The following is a 19,886-nucleotide window of genomic DNA, read 5'->3' on the forward strand; positions in this document are numbered from 1 at the left end:
AAGTCTGCCACTTTAATCCAGCCAGAAAGGTATCGTCCATCACATGCTTGAACCTCGCCGGTGCAGAGCGAAGACCGAATGGCATGACCTTGAACTCGAAGAGGCTGTCTGGTGTGATAAAGGCAGCCTTCCCTCAATCTCTCTCAGTGACTTCGATTTGACAATAGCCGGTCTTGAGGTCCATCGACGAAAAGTACTTCGCGCTGTGCAGACGATTCAGGGTGTCGTTAATACGTGAGAGAGGCTACACGTCCTTCTGCGTCATTTTGTTCAGGCAGTGGTAATCGACGCAAAAACATAGGGTTTCGTCCTTTTTTTTCACTAAGACTACAAGTGACGCCCACGGATTCTTTGACAGCTGAATTATGTCATCTCGTAGCATTTCGTTGACTTGCCTCTTCCCGGGCTCGCGTTCACGCATCGGAACTCAGTACAAGCTTTGTCGAACTGGTCGATCACTTTCTTCTATTATGATGCGATGTTTCTCAACTGGGGTTCGCCGAAATCAGGACGATCCCGAGAAGCAGTCCTTAAATTGTAGGAGCAGAGTCTTGAGCTGGTCTTGCTCGCACTTTGGAGGCTTCAGGTTGACGACAAAATCTGGATGGATACAACGATTTATAGAAGCTTCGACAGCATCGAAGAGAATGAGAGTGCTGCTGGCGTCCACAAATTCATTGATATAGACTACCATCATACCAACATTTAGGTGCTTATTTTCCTGGCTGAAGTTTGCCAGCCATACCTTTGTTTTGCCCTCACGTAGCTCGCCTATGCGTCTTGCGACATAGATGTGATGGTTTAGAAATAGGTGCTAATTGCTCTCGATGACGCTTTCAAGGCTTGTGTGTTCATCTGTGCTGACAGAAATGATTACGCTGATGAAAGGTGGAATGGCGACCTGCTCTTCAGTCATCTTTAAAGCATGGGTAGGGGGCATCATGTGGGGCGGCCGTGCTTCTTCTGACGTTAGTGTGATCGACTCAGACCTCAGGTCGATGACAGAACCGTGTTGACAAAGAAAGTCCATCCCAAGTATCACATCTCTGAAGCATTGCTGTAGGATTACAAAGCTTGCAGGGTAAGTCTGCTCATTGATGGTGACTCTTGCTGTGCAGAGCCCAGCGGGCATTATTAGATGGCCTCCAGCAGTCCGAATTTCAAGGCCTCTCCATGCGGTCTAGACTTTTTTCACTATGGCGGAGAATGTCCCACTGATGACAGAATAGTCGGTTCCGGTGTTGACGAAAGCTGCGACGCTGCGGCCGTCAATCAGAACGTCGAGGTCACTCGTTTGTCACGTGGCATTGCGGTTGGGTCGTGGCGTCAGCGACCGCTACAGGGCTATCTACAGACCCAGATCAGGTATAAAACTTTCCAATTGGGAAGATGAAAGATTTCAGAAGGAATAGCCCGAGCCTGTGGATATGATTTTCGTGACTTCAGTGCCAATGTCATCACTCAAACGCAGTGGCGTCAAAATTTGATTATCACTAGCTCCGGAGATGACGACTATGCACTCAAACTGGCTGAAGTCACCAGCATTCGCCTTGGAACTGCCACATTTGAACTAACTCTATACATCAAGCCGGTTCCGGGCGCAGTTAGTGGTGTCGTCCATAGAATCACACCGGGTACGACGGATGCAAGACTCAAAGAACTGCTAGCAGCAAATGAAAACTGCACGATCCTGCACACCAGAATGTTGGACAAGTCTTCATCTGCAGTAACCACTTTCGAAGGACCCCATGTCCCCTTTTACGTAAAGAAGGTAGCAAGCTCTTTCACCGGTTCCAGACCTTATCAGAAATCTGTGCAGTTCTGCAAAACATGTGGGGATATAGGGCACTGGCAGGATGTTTGTCCGAACCCCGATACTAGAATTCGCAATAGGTGTGCCAAACTGCACATTGATCCCAATTATGAGTAAGAACCGATCTGCAAACTTTGCGAATTACCTCACGAGACAGCAAGCAGAGAATTTCAAAATAAGCTAAAGCCAGCGCCTTTGCCTCTTCACATAATAGAACACAGTCGATCTAAAAACAGAAACACCCTGTGCCCTGCCCAGGTGAACCTTCTTCCAGCATACCCCTATCGCTGCGTTCGCGATTGAGCCCCTAAGTAGAGAGCGAGACATGCGAGGAACAAGCAAGAAACGCCAAGAGTGGCCAGCAAAAGCTCAGTTGGGCAGAAATCGCTGCTGAAGCTACACACAACACAACGCCTAGAAGGAACGCCTCCTCTGCCCGTGGATCATGGCACGAGGAAGAAATAACATTACGCAGACAGAATAAAGACCTAGAACATAACATGAGAAGAAAGAGAAACCAGCACAAGGAGAGACTAATCTATAAGGGAAGCTGGATCTTCTCATGCAACATAGTAGGAGAACGCATCTACCACACCTCCACCGAAACACGAAGCCGAAAATCCACATATCCTTCAAGCAATTGAGACAACATTCAAAGCATGCCTCAAAATCGCCATGGAATCAATGATGGCAAAGGTAACAGCGACGGTGCAAACAGTCATTTAGTGATTCAAGCTTGAAATCGCCCAAATGGGCAAGGGATTGAGCCAAAACAACCTAACACTAGAACGTGAAAAGGAACAAGCTCGTAAGAAACCAAGCACCCTTTTCGTGAAGCCTGCATTTAAGAAAACCTCAGCAGTCAAAATGGTGGGGACAAATAAGCAGGATTCCAAACAACACCAGTACACCAAGTTATGGCAATAAAATTGCCATTCTACTCAAAGAAAAAGACACAACCTTGTACAGCTGTGCACACAACCGGAATCGGACATCATCGCTATTCAAGAAACTGAAGCAAAAGAACTTCATGTCCGAGGGTGCCATACTCACATCAATGGCAAAACAAGAATGGCAATTCCATCCAAAAAAAGCATCACCACCCAGCATCACGTCGCTGCACATTGCATCGAATATACCCTCATGGAAATCGTCCCTGAAAGAAAAGCCCAACAAAGCCTTTTTGTTTAGAATACATGTATATACAACCCTCCACGAGATCATCTAAAAGATCTCAACAGATTCCTTTGTGAAGTTAAGCATATAGCTAAGAGAAATAAGCTGATTGTCGCGGCGATTTTATTGCGCCTCATGTAGCCTGGGGCTACACTTGGACCCTCAGGAAAAATGAGGCAGTTCACAATGCTGCTTAGCATTATCAACTCATCTTGTTTAACAACTTGAACATATTATAACACAGTGCTCGACTACATGGACACAAAAGAAAAAGGAACAAACCACAGCGCTACAATTTGTCTTTTCTTCTTTTGTGTCCGCGTAGTCGAGCGCTGTGTTATAATATGTTCAAATACTATTATCAACCAGCCTAGCTTTCACTCCTTCTGCTCAATGACCCTCAAGTGCCTACACGCATTAAAAATAACACAAGCCCTGATCTCACATTGACTCATAGAATGAAAAAATGTGAATGGAGTTGCCTGGACGAAACTTCAGGTGGTGATCATGAAATAGTGCAAACATCATACCGCATGCAAAAACCAGATTACGGATTAGAACAGCAAAAGTTACCAATTGGCAAGCCTTTCACTCCGAAACTACAAGCACTACGTCAGAAGGCATCGAAAAAAGTGGACCAAGGACATTTTAGCCACGGCAGCAAAGCATCGAGAACTATCCAGATGTATCTGGGCAGTGCTTAAAACACCCTTTGCAAATAAAAAACATAAGAAAGCCACTAGACAGTCTGTTCAGCATCTTATATACAATTACCCGGGGACAGAAGACAAAGCCATAAGCCAAGAAGAAGTTCCACGGAATAGTTTGCAAGAGACGGATCCACCGAAAATTCAATTCATACACAGGCCACCCCAATCATGAACTAATCTGCCATTTCACTAAAGCAAAAATGTGTGTGATTTTGAGCAACCTTACTCACAATACGACTCCCGGCAAGGACCAAATCAACAACAAGATTCTTTGCAACCTTGACGGCCAAACACTTGATTCGCTTCTTGGCTATATGAATACATGTTGAGAAGAAGGGAGAGTTTCACCAGAGTGAAAACATGCTGAAGCAACTATGATACCTAAACCGAACAGGCCCTTGACTATGCAGAATTTTCGCCCCTGTCAAGAATGACAAGATGAAGAAAAGAGGAAGAGAAAGAAGTTGTCTGGAATAGGTAATTTAAAATGCTGGAATGAGGGAGAAGAAGAGGAAAAAGAAGAGGGCGCGAGGCGAATGAGGAACGTGAGAGCCGGGACGTGGCGTTTGAGGGGGAACAGCTGTGGAAGTTCGGACTTGGTCTCGCTCCAGGCTCCCGCTCGAGCACCTGACTCGGCGAGCAGCGCAAGGAAGTACCGCTGCCCCTAGTTCTCGCCCGAGCACCTGACTCGGCGAGCAGCTCACGGAGCAACCGCTGATCCTGGACAGCAGTTCTCGCCCGAGCACCTGACTCGGCGAGCAGCGCACAGAGCAACCGCTGATCCTGGTCTGCAGTTTCTCGCCAGAGCACCGACCTCGGCGAGCAGCCCCGGAGCCACCGCCGCCCCTGGTCTGCAGTGTATCCCGCCCCAGCACCTGCCTCGGCGAGAAACCACTGGAGCTACCGCCGTAGTGGGTCTTCAACATCTGTGGCCACCGTTGAGCATCGATATGGCGTGTCATCACGCCTGAGAGACACTCCCAGCGGACCAGAGGCCACGCCACAACTGTAAGCGCGAGACTTGGAGAACGCCAACGGAATCGGACGTTGAAACGCACGTCATTAAGACATCTCCTTTTCTGTGTTTTTCAACGTGTGGGTGTTTGTGTTGTTGTTTCGTCTTTGTGATTGTCATGGTAATGAAGTGATAGTTTTCGTTTGGTACCATCAGCCTCTATGGTTCATTTCGCAACGCCCGACGAGCCAACCAGGCCTCAGCATATATTCGTGACAATGGCGAGCCTGCCAGGATCCATGTAACTTTGTCACACGCCTAGGTCTGTCGGGAGCCGTGAGATGGATCTGGAACGCTTGATGGCAGCCGGTAGTGCTGCAGGATTATCAGCTGAAGCTATAATGACGCTCTATCATGAGGAACAGAAAAGATTACGTGAAGAGCGTGCAGAGGCACCAGAGGCCGCGAAAGAAGATGAAGAGCGAGCGAAAGCCACTGAAGAGAGAGCGAAAGCCGCTAACGAGCGAACTCATAAAAACTTAATGCTGGAAAAGGAGCTCACGGAAAAAAAATTGCAGTTGCGCGTAAGCACTAGCGTGGAAGTACCAGATAGGTCAGAGATCGTACCCCAGCCACCAAAAATGAGCCCGCGTAAGTTAATTGCACCTTTTGACGAAAGGCGAGATGACCTCGACGCTTATATACAGCGGTTTGAGAGAATAGCGATAGGACAAGGCTGGCAGAGGAGTGATTGGGCGACTGGATTGAGCATGTGCCTTGCGGGAGAGGCACTGGCTGTTTTTAGCCGTATGCCAGCAGCGGATGCGCTAGATTACGACAAGGTAAAAAGGGCTCTGCTCCAACGCTTCAGATTAACTGCCGAGGGTTTCCGAGAGAAATTCCGGAGCTCGAAACCACAGGAAAATGAGACAGGCCAGCAGTTCGCTGCTCGAATCTCCAATTACTTCGATCGGTGGTTGGAGATGGCTAACATAGAGAGATCATTCGAGGATCTAAGAGATAGCATGATTGTGTAACAATTCCTGGCCTCGTGTCACAAGGGAGTGGCAATATTCCTGAAGGAGAGGAACTTGAAGACGGTGGCTGAGCTATCCGAACACGCCAACCGTTATTTGGAAGCTCAAGGGCAAAGGAATCTAGGGAAAGCCCAAGATGAGAGAGGTTTGGAGAAAAAAAAGCAAACCCGGAGCGCAGTCAAATGCTACCTCTGTGACAAGATTGGGCATAGAGCAGCAAATTGTGCCGCGGGTCGCACTCACAGTTCATCGTCGAAATGCGACCTGTGCGGAAAGCGTGGGCACACAACAGAAACCTGTCGTGATCGGTCAGGAAATAAAACGGCTTGCATGGTTGCAGATGAAAGCTCTACTGATGCTGACAGGGAAAAACAACGTGACCAGGAGGACAAGGATAAGACAAGTGCTGTTACGGCATCTGTCAAGGCGGGAGAAGTCGAAAATGCTATGCCAGTGGTCGTGGGGATGTTGCACAGACGTAAAGTGTCGGTACTTCGAGACACGGGCTCCAACATTGTACTTGTAAGAGAATCCATGGTGCCAGAAACGAATATCACGGGTACAGAAAAGCCGGTTCGGTTGGCTGATGGAACAGTACGGTGGATGCCAGTTGCTAGGGTACTGATTTTGTCGCCGTATTACTGCGGTTGGATTGAAGCCCGATGTGTCAAAGACCCTCTTTACAACGTGATTCTCGGTAATATGCCAGGGGTCGGAGGAGTTGACGATCCGCATCCCCTCTGGAGATTGCCTACTACAACGTGCGCTGAGGGTACGGAGTTCCAACCTCATAAGGTTATGGATAAACGTGACGAGAGATGTGTTGATCAGCATACCAGGGAAGATTCCGCCTATGCCGTGGAGAAAGCTACGAGGAACAAGAGGGAAAAGGAAAAGAAGGGCATCAAGGAGAACGACTCAGTAGCAGCCATGGACATAACTGCAGCAGAAATGGGGAAAATGCAGGAAGCAGACAGTACGCTGCGACGGTGTTTTGAGATTCAGGGCAAATGGATCTATTGTAAGAGGAGTCCGGTCGTGCACAAGTTTGAGAAGCTTTCAGGGCTGCTGTATAGAATAGTCAAGACCCATGAGGGAGGAGAAAAGAGACAGTTAGCAGTGCCGGTGAGTTTACGAAGGGCTGTTCTAGACTTGGCAAATGACACTATTAGGGCTGGCCATCAGGGAGTAAGAAAGACAACTAGCAGGGTCGCTGAAGAGTTTTTATGGCCGTGCATGCAAAGCGACATTAAAAGGTTTGTGCGATCTTGTGACACATGTCAGAGAACCACACAAAAAGGTTTGGTCTCGAAGGTACCTTTGAGAACTACGCCTATTATTGAGCAACTTTTTAAAAGAGTCGCAGTGGACATTATAGGACCTATAAAACCAGTGTCCCACAGAGGAAACTCCGTGCGGACACATACCTAGTATCATTGTTTCATGGATGATGTGGGGTGACAGTGAAGTGTGACTGTGACTCACGAAGATGGATCTGCGTGTTAGTGTAGGCAAGTCTAGTGGTGCCACTGTGGATTTAAGTATGCCGTGCAGTGACGTGGTGTGCCGTGAAGTGAAGTGCTGTATCGTGCAGGTAAGGGTTGTGTGGTACAGTGAAGTGTATGGTGCTAGTGGGGACGACAGTTTTCGTGGAGCGAAAACTAAAAAAATTGGGGGCCACTGTCAAGAATGACAAGATGAAGAAAAGAGGAAGAGAAAGAAGTTGTCTTGAATAGGTAATTTAAAATGCTGGAATGAGGGAGAAGAAGAAAAAGAAGAGGGCGCGAGGCGACTGAGGAATGTGAGAGCCGGGATGTGGCGTTCGAGGGGGAAGAGCTGTGGAAGTTCGGACTTGGTCTCGCTCCAGGCTCCCGCCCGAGCACCTGACTCGGCGAGCAGCGCAAGGAAGTACCGCTGCCCCTAGTTCTCGCCCGAGCACCTGACTCGGTGAGCAGCTCACGGAGCAACCGCTGATCCTGGACGGCAGTTCTCGCCCGAGCACCTGACCCGGCGAGCAGCGCACAGAGCAACCGCTGATCCTGGTCTGCAGCTTCCCGCCCGAGCACCGACCTCGGCGAGCAGCCCCAAAACCACCACCACCGACCCTGGTCCGCAGTTTCCCGCCAGAGCACCGACCTCGGCGAGCAGCCCCGGAGCCACCGCCGACCCTGGTCTGCAGTGTATCCCGCCCCAGCACCTGCCTCGGCGAGAAACCACTGGAGCTACCGCTGTAGTGGGTCTTCAACATCGTGGCCACCGTTGAGCACCGATATGGCGTGTCATCACGCCTGAGAGGGACTCCCAGCGGACCAGAGGCCACGCCACAACTGTAAGCGCGAGACTTAGAGAACGCCAACGAAATCGGACGTTGAAACACGCGTCATTAAGACATCTCCTTTTCTGTGTTTTTTAACGTGTGCGTGTTTGTGTTGTTGTTTCGTCTTTGTGATTGTCATGATAATGAAGTGATAGTTTTCGTTTGGTACCACCAGCCTCTATGGTTCATTTCGCAACGCCCGACGAGCGAACCAGGCCTCAGCATATACGCGTGACAGCCCCATATCTCTAACTTCATGTGTGGGAAATCTTTTTGAGCATATGGTTCTAAATTGCCTCACGCCATACCTCGAAGAAAACGGATACATTCCAAACACCATGTTTGATTTCAGGTCCTACTTTTCTGCCCAAGACATCTTTTTGCAACTTAAAAAGGAAGTAATAGACCAATTAGACACTTGCAGTAAACGAGCTATCCTCGCCCTTGATGTGAAAGGGGCTTTTGATAATGTCTCCCAGGAGAGCATCCTTCATCATCTAAATGTGTACAACTGTGGAGAGAAACTGTATCACTATGTTCAAAATTTCCTTACCGACAGGGTTGCAACAGTAGGACTGGGAAATCTTCACTCAGGAAAACTCACGCTGCCGTCAAAATGTACACTACAAGGCTTTGTTATATCACCAATTCTTTTCAACTTAGCCATGAGCTCGCTGCCTAAGCTACTAAAATGAGTAAAAGGCATAAAGCATGCACTTTATGCCGATGACCTCACAATCTGGACCACAGGTGGATCTACCGGAACCCAACAGGATCAGCTGAAAGAAGCAGTGCAAGTCACTGAACAATACCTTGTAACATGTGGTCTCTTGTGCGCACCAGAGAAATCGGAACTCTTGGTTTTACGAAAACGCACAGGAGGCCGCCCGCCGCAGAAAATTCTGGATCCTGGAGTGACTCTTGGAGGAATCACTATTCCCAAAGTCTCTACACTATGCATTTTTGGCCTTCTTATTCAAAAAAATGAAACCGGTGGAGTGGAAATAGATAAGCTACAATGAACAGCTCAACAAGGAATGCATTTTATCAAGCGAGTTGCCAGCAAACGCCATGGACTCAAAGAGGAGGACTGCATAACTATGATTCAAGCATTACTTACAAGCACCCTAACATACGGGACTCCGTACAAGAACATCAAGAACCGTCAGTGTAACAAGGTGAACATCCTCATCAGCAAAGTCCATAAAATTGCCTTAGAACTTTCACCCACCACGTCTAAGACAAAGCTCCTCAAGGTGGGGGTCTATAATACCTGAGAAGAGTTAATTGAAGCCCAAAAAATGAACTAACTAGAAAGATTGAGACTTACAAAAAACAGGACCAGCACTTTTAAACAGTTCTGACTATGCAGTCGAAAAATAAGCACACCTGCCCCGGTCTATTTCCCACGAAATCAAAGACAAAATAATTGTGTGCCAAATACCAAAAAACATGCACCCAGAACATGACAAAGAAAGAAGACATGCACGAGCACAGCTGTTACAGCAGAGGCTAGCGAGCTACAGTAACAATGAGAGTATACGATACAAAGATGCCGCTAAATACCAAAAAACAAACAAATGTGTAGCCTGCATGGATGGATGAAAAAGGTACAGAGCTCGCTGCCGCTTCGACTTATGCCAATGATGGAACCACCGCAGAGAAACTGGACATGACATTAGCAATAAGTTCAAGTTCTTCGTCGGTAACAGTCGTGACAGATTCACAAGAAGCTTGTTGCAGGTTTCAAAAGGGATCAATTGGCAAAACAGCCCTTCGAATCTTCCTAAAGAGCGACTTCGAAGACGCAAGTATCCTCTGGACACCAGGGCACGAATCCCTAGCGGGGAACCAAGCGATACATGCCGCAGCCCGAAAGCATATATACCGGGCTTCTCCGCAGCAATACTCGGACTCCGGAAATGAAGAGGAGCCAATAACGAGAAAATACTCTGACATTATTTGGAGCATTCCGTTATGTATTTTCTTTCGATGCTTAGTATGTATTTTCTTCTTTCCACTCCTGCATGGGCCGTGAAAAGCCTGCAGTATGTTCGAATAAAAATATTTTACAAATATTTGCGCACTACTGGAAGGGACGATGCCAATATCCACCTGCTAACAAAAGATTGAGCCAAGAACAAGCGGTGACCTGGAGAAGGCTACAGGCAGGCACCTATCCACATGGTACAATACTTCACGCAATGTATCCCGACAACTACCGCAGGCACTGTTACTACTGCCCGTAGTCTCTAAACACCCTGTATCACATGGTGTGCGACTGTCGAAACAACCCAAGTGTCCCTCCCATGGACGAACACAGTGTACAAGAACATCCAGAAGACCAGTGGGAGGCATTGCTGACGTCGGTGAACCCTGAGGACCAGCTCCGGCTAGTGGAAATAGCTCGGGAATCGGCGGCTAGCCAAGGCTACCTGGAATGAGTAAGTCACCTACCTCTGGGTGAAGAGAACGCGCGCCTGGTTGCAAATAAAGCTTATTCCATTGTGGTGAAGTGATAAGCGTGTCAGGCTCGCAATCGTCTTGAGGTCAAAGGTTCGAAGTCTCACTAGGTCATCTTTAATTTTTTTTTCAGCTTTTCCTCTTTTTTTTTTGTTATACTAGCGCTCATATTTAGCCATTCTGATAGTCTGTGCGCGAGGAAACCAGTCAAAAGAACTAAAATGCAAAACTTGGCCCTAGTTCTGCTATTTTTTTTTTCATGAGGTTTACTACTAATCTCTTCAGTAGGGTCACACTACTCTGCTTCGGACAGCACTATGTTACTCTGTTGCACGTAACTAAGCACGTCACAATGCTGAAATCAGTCAATGGTCGTTCATTTGGGTATGAGACATGAGTTGCAGAAAGATTGATTGATTGATTTGTGGGGTTTAACGTCCCAAAACCACTATTTGATTATGAGAGACGCCGTAGTGAAGGGCTCCAGAAATTTTGACCACCTGGGGTTCTTTAACGTGCACCAAAATCTCAGTACGCGGGCCTACAACAGTTCTGCCTCCATCGGAAATGCAGCCGCCACAGCCGGGATTTGATCCCGCGACCTGCGGGTCAGCAGCCGAGTACCTTAGCCACTAGACCACCGTGGCGGGGCCAGTTGCAGAAAGAAGAAGAAACAATATCTGGCTCGCCGTCAAAATTAGGTGGAGCACTTTGACCCATTCTGAGAGAATTCTATACTCTGCTTCAAAAATAGATGATTTGCTCTAGAAAAGAGAGTTAATTATGAGACAAGAAAGTACTATCCCTAAAGAGCCCCTAGCACTGACTCGGTTTTTAGAGTGCATCACGTTCTCTGTTTTTGTATATACTAAGTTTTTTTCTCTTATTTCACAGGATAGTGGTTACGAACAGAGGTGGCGGCAGACAACTACAGTACATGCGACCCTTGTTGTGATCTCATAACAGCTTTCGCTGTAAAAAGCACCCGTCACAAATCAACACGAGAAATAATAAAAGCAAATCATACAGCAAGAGTCGACCTATCAGTGCCCCTTTATTGGCTTTATCTAAACATGCAATGTTGTCCCTTAATCTCGGCGTTACGTTTAGGCATTTTTTGTGTGCTTGCGCGAGTGTGTATGTTAGCCCATAAGCTCAGTCGGAAGTAGGTGCTCTGTTCTCTTGTGTTGGTCTGCTTGGCCGTGTCTTTCCCGTAATGCGCTACACCAGCTCAAGTATGACAAGCCAAATTTTCGACCTAGTCGGCAATCCGAGATTTCTTCTTAAGCCCGAAAAAGCTTCTGAAACAAATGACAAAAAGGGTATCACACACTCACAAGCACTTGTGCGACAATAAGCAAGTTGCATGTCACATTTTTTTCATCCATGCTTTCAGAAGTTTTTTATGTATAAAGAAATTGTGCTTCGCTATGTCCATAAGAAAGTTGCCGTTACATTGCCCAAGTTAAATTAGTTGGTGAAGCAGGAATGGGCCGGGGCCACAAAAATGAGAGGCAAGTAAAATTTTGCTTAAAGGAGCCCTGTGGCACGTTTCTAAATAAGCATTGAATGGCTTCATTGGCATTTGATAACCTCACGAATCGAGTGGCAGACAAATTTCTAGAACCCACGAAGTACGAATAGAGATTCATCGCACTACGTAATTTCTTTCTCTCTTCCCCGGCTTCGATGAGTGCATCAAAAGTTAAGCAGGGAGAGATGATATGGAGGAAATAAGTCATACGCGTGTGTGTCTTCACTTGGAGCAATTCTTGTTTTGAACTTTCTGCTTACCTTTATTTAATCCAATCGCGAGCGTGCATGTGGGTGCACAAGTGCGTCCCCCAGTGGTGGTCGCTATAACTAAGCATCTCATAATGCTTAAATCAGTCAATGGTCACTTATTTGGGTATGAGACATGAGTTGCAGAAAGAAGAGGGAACAATATCTAGCTCACATAAAAATTATTAGCGTTTCAGGTCGCGTCCTGAGGTATAGCGTATGCTCTGTGTGTTCCCAGGAATGTTGACTAACTACAGATGCAGTTTTCCGACCATGCTGAAAAAAGGCTGCAGAGCCCCTCTGAAGGGTGATTAGAGTCGAAAACATAAGTCTTTTTCGAAAATTACATAATTTTCTATTTTACTTGCTTTCAAAAGTTTAGTTTCTCTACTTTCACAAAAAACAAAAAAACAAACGGAAGATTGAAACTAAACTGAATGTAGGCTAAAGTCACTTTTGAAGAGCACAAAGTGGCCACTGAAAACAAAAAGAGCTCATTGTCTTGAGTCGCCTGGGAATTGTCACCCGGCTGCTTGCCATTGCATTTCGGATGAGCAGTTCACTAAAGCCACATGCTCAAAATAACCGTGACTGCCAAGCTCTCGTGATGGAAAAAAAATCATCATTAAAAAAAATGTATTTTTTCAGCATACACCAGCTGTTACTTATACCTTTAAAATGCATTTTTCTCAAGATCCATTCTTGGCCAACTTCTTGAATTAGAACAGAATGTTTTAGTACTTCTGTAGCTCGATGCAATGCAACTTTGCCCACATATCTCTTAACATGTGTAGAGAGCAAGTATCTTGTTTAAAATTTGATATTGACTGTATAATTATTGTAAGAGACCTCTAAATTTTGTTTGAATCATTAAGAAGTTTGAACTATCAGAATATTTCAGATATAAAACTGTGGGTGAGGTGATACCACATATTATGATTAGGCATTGATTTTATCACATTAAAAATTTGGCAGAGACTGCTGCACCGTGTGACACACAAGCCACCTCCATACAAAAACGGTTGCTGCGCCGCACGGAAGTGACGTCATACACGTTTCCGGTTAGGCGCTTTGTGTCTAGTGTCTAGCATTATGCCTAGAAGTAGCGATAGAAGCCGTTGAAGTTACGTCCAATCGTAAAAATGAAAAATGTTAGTTACGTCCACTGTGACTACAATACAAAACTAATTTGTTAAACCCTCTGAATCGATTAGCAGTTGTGGCGTAGTTGGCTAGCACAACACATAAAGAACAAGTGAGGTCGGTCGTTCTAACCCCATTGCCGTATTTGTCTTTTATCTTTTGTTTGCCCAAGTATTGTTTTAACATTCGCGCCTCCTCATCGGCCTCCCGTCAGCCTGACTTGCTGCTGGTGGTCCTGTTCACAGGACCTTTGACATTGGATGTTTGATGACCCTCGCAGAATTGGCTACATTTATTATGATAAAGTGTTTTGCGAATTAATGCTCTTAATCGGCGAGACGCAAAAAAAAAAACTAAAATTTTAAACGCAGCTGGCTGCATCGGTTTCTCCAGCACACGCGTCAGGAATGTTGGTTTCCACGGTTTATCAAAGTTTTGATGACAGAAAGGCGCACAGCAACGTATCCATGCCGAATAAACAACAGAAAACTTTTTTTATGCCGCTCAGCATACAGTCACCTGATGAGGTAACCGACAGGCCACTTCAAAATACCGACTTGCCACCGTAATGCTCATGATGAAACAAGCGCAAAAAGCGCGAAGTCGGCAATGACATACATGCGTGTGATGTATTTATTAGTGTTCGCTTCGAAATAAAATTGTCAGTTGCTAGTAAGCACCTGTCTGTGTCCTCTCTGAGTGTGTGTGTTTTTGCGCTTGTTTCATCATGAACCTTTACCAACACGCCCAACTGGCAGTCATCCTAAACCGTAATGCTGTAGGCGATCATCACTAAATAAACAATGCCCAAGGGCAAGTGCCGAGTCTGCCCACTGCGTTAGCCTATCTAACTACAAAACAGCTTGTCTGCCTTACTGAATACCATGCGCGGCCTGTGACAGCACGGGGGCAATCACGTAGCAACGAATGAGAACAGCCGTACATTTTCGCACTTAGCAAAACAGCCTGCTATGCAGTAGCTTTGGCCTTCAGTGATGACAGGCTTCGTAAGAACACTTAATAGACGCACTGTAGTTTCATGCGTGTGCATCCAGACAGCCAAATGTGAATTGTATTCATTTCATCGACGACCTTGCCCTTCGCGACACGGAAAACTCGGCAGCAAGGACACTTTCACCTTCGACAACACCACGCTTGGCATTGCAATCTAGAAAATGCAGTACGTCCACAACAATAATCCGCACTTCATACTGAGAAACTTTATGGCGCACACATTCAGATGAAGCTGCGGCCCGATGGACGGCCGCGCTAGCTCCAACCTTCAGGACCAACTGGGCATTGAGCAATCCCATGAGGCAGCGATGACAAAGGGTTTTTGGCCCTCCTTAAGGGCGGCCTAGGCACAGTAGGCACAAGCCACGAACTTGTCTGAGTTTTCATTAAGGTTCCTACCACCACTGCACATCGCAGGCAGCTGCAATTTTTGCCACTCTGCTTACCTTTTGCAGCAGCAGCACCCGTAGCCCCTCCTGTATTTAAAATGCTTGTGATATGTACTTAATTAACAAATATAGGCTAATTGACTCATCAAACACCTTGTAACATTTTTATAGGTTTAACATACTATACAATAAGAATTTGTACATTTAAATAGCTTTAAGTAATAATTTTTAAAGTGACGTCGCTTCCGTGCCGCACAATAGCCACTTCTGTGTGGGGCTGGCTGCTGCACTGCGCAGCGCAGGAAGCGCTGCCTTAAAATTTTGAAGCCCTAACTGCATGCAATAAATAGAAAGCAAAAGTGTAAGGTCCACAACTTTATCGGCCATTTAATGCGATCAGACCTCTAAAGAAATCGTGACTTGACAACTGCTCCTTTGCTATATGTGCCTTCAGCACGAACCTCTCTCTACCAGTTAAAAAGCATGTGAGTGCTTCGTTTCAAACATTTGTTTACTAGCAAAGCCTTTTTCTTGAAGGCCTGAGATGCTTATTAGACTGTTACAACTATATAAGCACCAAAATTTTTAAATAGTAGTGGGAAAACAGCAGATATTTTCAGGTATGGAACCACAAAAAAGTATGAATTAACCAAATGATGGAGTTTGAATCAACAGGTTTTCAAACACATTGAAAGAATGGAGGGCCACACAAAAAATTGAATTTGGTTTGAATTAATCGAAAGTATGAATTATCAGAATTTGAATTATTGCAAGTCTACTGTATTATGAACCTAAAATAAGCAATTAGTATTGTCTGAGGATCCTAAGAATTTTAGCATTACAATTTTTCTTGCCTATTAAAATGTCTTATGTGCACTTTCTTGATAGTTATTTGCATTCTACTGAGAATGATGCCATTCAAATCTTCACTAATAGCAACTTCTTTACCAATGCCTCTCCATCACATCATGACCCCGACAAATTAAATATACGTATCAGGCTTGCTATCTCAATATTATGTTTTATAAACTTCTTATTAAACAGCTCTCAACCGTGTTTATTGATTCCAGCTTTCTTACTAATAAAAATATTACCAGGTTTGCACACAACTTCAACTTTCTGTTGCCCGTTTTACATACTAACTAAGCCAAATAACCTCAACATTCACTGCCATAAAACTGTGGAATGATTTGCCCCAGGCTATCAAACCTTCCATATCAGTTCAGATATGAAATTAAGCTTTTTTAGTAAATTTATGCAATTCAGAATATCGCTGCTTAAACGAGTTGTCCTTTCTGATCATCACAATGCATCACTTGTGTTACAATTTATTTTGTTAGCTTTTGTCCTCATTTATTGTACTTTGCTACTGTGTTTCAATTGATATATGTAGCTTTGTATATTACTTGTTTTTTAAATATTTTTTGTTGCTGTTCAAAGGCTCACCTTTTTTTTTTTCATTTTTAGACTTCTTGTTAGCAATTATTAACAGGGGGTACAGCTGCAGTCTTTAACTAAGAGACCCTCATCTGTATATTATTCTGTAATAGCATTTCACTGTGTAAGAATAATAAATGAAATTAAAGGAAATGTGGAGCAATATGAGCCATTAGTGGCTCAGAACCATAAAAAAGTTTAGTGGCATAAAAGTTTGTCTTGAACAAACTATATAACACTTCGTATTGGCACAAAACAAGAACTGTGCTACTTACTATGAAACTAAATGCGTATTTGAAATCAGCATAAGAGTTTATATATACAGCAAAAATTTCATTGCCCTAGGCTACAAATTAACAAAATTCTTTTTTTTGTTCTAAATAGTATCTCCCCTAAAGAAGCATAACAAAAGTAGAATGCTTCGAAAACAGTGCAAGCACTGCGGCGTTCAGCCCAGTTTTACTCACCAGTAAAGGGAGGAGATTCACCAGGATCAGAGAGCTTCATGTTTTGTTGTTGCTGAGGTGATCCTGCAAATGAAAAAAAGTAATGAGGAAACCAACTAAATAAATTCTGAAGCATGGTGTACCTAAAGCACAATTAAATTATGACACAACCACATCGATTTAACAGGCAGAGAAAGCATCGGGGCCTCTAATTTTTGTCTTCTGCTGTACTGTATTGACATTAAGAAACTGAAATGAATAAAAGTGAACAAAATATCAAACTCTTCATAGGAGAGGTCGGAACAAACTACGTTCGAATTACGCATCCAGTGCTTTACCAGTTCACCTACAACTGAAAGCACTTCTCTGTCTACTTTGTTGGGTTTTCCACCTAGGTTTTTCCATCCTTGGGAATGCGGATCAGCGCTACAATGTACTAGAAGAGGGCAGTGGGCTCACTCTCCAGTGAAGGCTATGTGGTGGAGTGGCTCCACATACGTCGCCAATTCATGCTTCTCTCTTGGCCTGGGCTGCGGCGCTGGCATCTTCATCAATAGAACTTAAAAGTAGCTATGCGACTGAAAGAGCTGGCCAGCTCATCCAGAACAACAGTTGTCAAGCCACGTTTCATTGCGGTATATGCTGCAGCGCCAAGTTTTTTTTTTTTTTTTACAGCATTTAGCTGTATGCAGCACGCATCAAGTTAGTGTGGCTTTCTGTGCCTGATCCACGCCACAACATCAGAAAAACTAGTGCCACGTATTTAAGTGCCAAACATACATGTACGTGAAGGGTGAGTTGAAGCTGTCGTTGTTCGGAGTCCTGAAAAATCACAACAGGAGTGAGTAAAGAATGCCAAAAGAACCTGTCAGAGCGGACAAGCCCATGAAGACACCGGCGCAGTGCTCAAGCTCCACTTCGAGCTGCATTATGTGCCCAGAGGCCGTGTGCACATTATCATTGGAAAAGTGAATACCTTGTACGAAACCGATTCTCCACGGCGATGCTGTGCCATGATTCTTCTCAATCTACCAGCCTACTTTAGCCAAAAGGCAATGCAAGAGAGGACAGTTCTTAAAAGAAAAAGATCGGAAGCTTTAGACAAACAATTATAAGCACGCACAGGGTTACTCATCAGAGAAAAGGGGGGCAAAGGTTCATTGCAGCGCTCTCCCCATCTCTCTTAGCAGATGGTGGATAATAATGATGGTTAGTAACAGCCCCCACAAAACTACTATCTTTTCTGCAATAAGCATGTTAGTAACAGCCCCCACAAAACTACTATCTTTTCTGCAATAAGCAAAGTGAAGCAAAAATAGTTTCCGTTACAATATTTCATTCTAGCATACCAAAATGAAAGTGGCCCCCTTCGGGCTAGGACACTAGCGCGACCTATTAGACATTAATGAAGTTTTTTCATCCATCCATCCATCCATCCATCCATCCATCCATCCATCCATCCATCCATCCATCCATCCATCCATCCAAAGCGAAGGCACAAACCCAACAAGCATACCTGCATGTTTAAGCTTGGTAAAGAAGTGGGCGTGCTCTATTTTCTTATTCGGAGCTAGAAGGCAAAAGTTACACATAGTTTTGGTACAAAAGGTCAGGTCTACATGGCATAAAAGCACATGTTTTAGAGGGTACAACATGGCTATTTTCCATGAGGTGCCATACAGGGGCAAATGCGATGTGGTTTAAAAAGATATATATAGTGAATATGCAATGAACTCAAGTGCACCAAAATAAAAAGATGCATTAACTACATTGCACTAAAAAAAAATAAAGACATGGGTTGCGTTCGTTGCCATTGAGTCAACTTTCAGCAAATTCTATTGCAAAAAAAGAAAAAAAATGAATGCAACAGACACTTTCAATATAGTCAGATGGCAGTTAATACAAGCAAGATTATTTTAAATATAGAAAAATCACTCATCACAACTCGTGTACGGCCAGCGAAGAACAGCTTCTGCAAGCAAAGCTTCTATTGAAGTTGCCTGTGGCGCCACCTATCCTTTGCAATGCGAATGGCGTCGGAGGAGCAGAGGAGTAAGTAAGCCCACTGCTCTCTTTTAGTACACTGTATCAGCGCCGCTCGTATTTAAAGAGTCAAGTGTGAAACACTTTTACACAAGATGTCCCATGGCTTGTGACCTTTGCACGAGGTCTCTGCTAACCAATAAACCACAAAGTTTCATACAATAATACCTGAAGGGGAATCTGGCGCTAGTGTCTACGTGGGCTTCTCCAGCGGCGCGTGTACCCCCATTGTAATTATGGGAAGTACAGGCTTCGGATCTGCTATAGATGGATTACGTTCTTGAGATTCACAACACTTGTTTGCAGAGTATAAAACAAGGTGATAAAAAATTATATCCAACTGAAACTTGCTTTAATCTTTCGTACTGTTACGGGTAACTTATTTAATAAATTAAATACGATGCACTGTGCTCGGCGAACAAGATGGCGACAGTTCATAAACAACCAGCCACCAGCGTCGTCTTTCTCTTTCTTCCAGACAGGCTGTGCCGGCTGTTGCGTATTAACCCCCCGGTGGTAGAAGCACCGTCTCGGTGCTTAAGCGACTCGGATGCGGTAGAAGGAGGGTGATAGGGCTTGAGTCGAGCTATGTGCACAATGTCACTCGAAGGTGACAATGATGACGTTGAATCGGCTGGAACGATCTCGTATATAACGTCAGTCACCTGGTGAACGACGCGGTATGGTCCGGTGTTTTTCAGAAAGCCCTACACGCCGAGTGGGGGACCAGAGGAGGACAAGGGAACCCGGTGAAAAGTGCACGTTTCGATGATGGAAATCGTAGAGCTGTCTTTGGCGCTCCTGTGAAGCCTGCAGGCGGCTGCAGGCGAGTTGGCGTGCGTGGTCGGCTCGCGCGATGGCTTCGCCGACATACTCAGTGACCGAGGGCAGCAAGGTGTCAAATGGTAGGGCGGGTTCTCGGCCGTATAGAAGATGGAATGGTGAATAGCCGGCAGTGTCGTGACGAATTATATGCGAACGTCACAAATGGCAAATGAACGTCCCTGTCCCGGTGGTCGGCCGCTACGTATTTAGAAAGCATGTCGGTTATGGTGCGGTTGAGGCGCTCCGTAAGACCGTTCGTTTGCGGATGGTACGAAGTGGCAAACTTGTGCTTGGCAGAGCAAGAGCGCAGGATTTCATCAACGACAGCTGATAGGA

General features: G+C 45.3%; 1 protein-coding gene across 2 annotated transcripts in view; it reads right to left on the bottom strand.

Moving 5' to 3' along the window:
• The window catches only part of LOC119180657 (protein aurora borealis), a 221,392-nt gene that overhangs the window by 15,490 nt on the left and 186,016 nt on the right, over positions 1–19,886 (bottom strand). For both annotated transcript variants that reach the window (XM_037431768.2, XM_075882950.1), the window contains exon 10: positions 16,704–16,766. In XM_037431768.2, the coding sequence (XP_037287665.2) occupies positions 16,704–16,766 (63 nt within the window). The remainder of the gene's footprint in view (positions 1–16,703; positions 16,767–19,886) is intronic.

This window comes from Rhipicephalus microplus, unplaced genomic scaffold, assembly GCF_043290135.1.
Source record: "Rhipicephalus microplus isolate Deutch F79 unplaced genomic scaffold, USDA_Rmic scaffold_14, whole genome shotgun sequence".
Taxonomy (NCBI): Eukaryota; Metazoa; Arthropoda; class Arachnida; order Ixodida; family Ixodidae; genus Rhipicephalus; species Rhipicephalus microplus.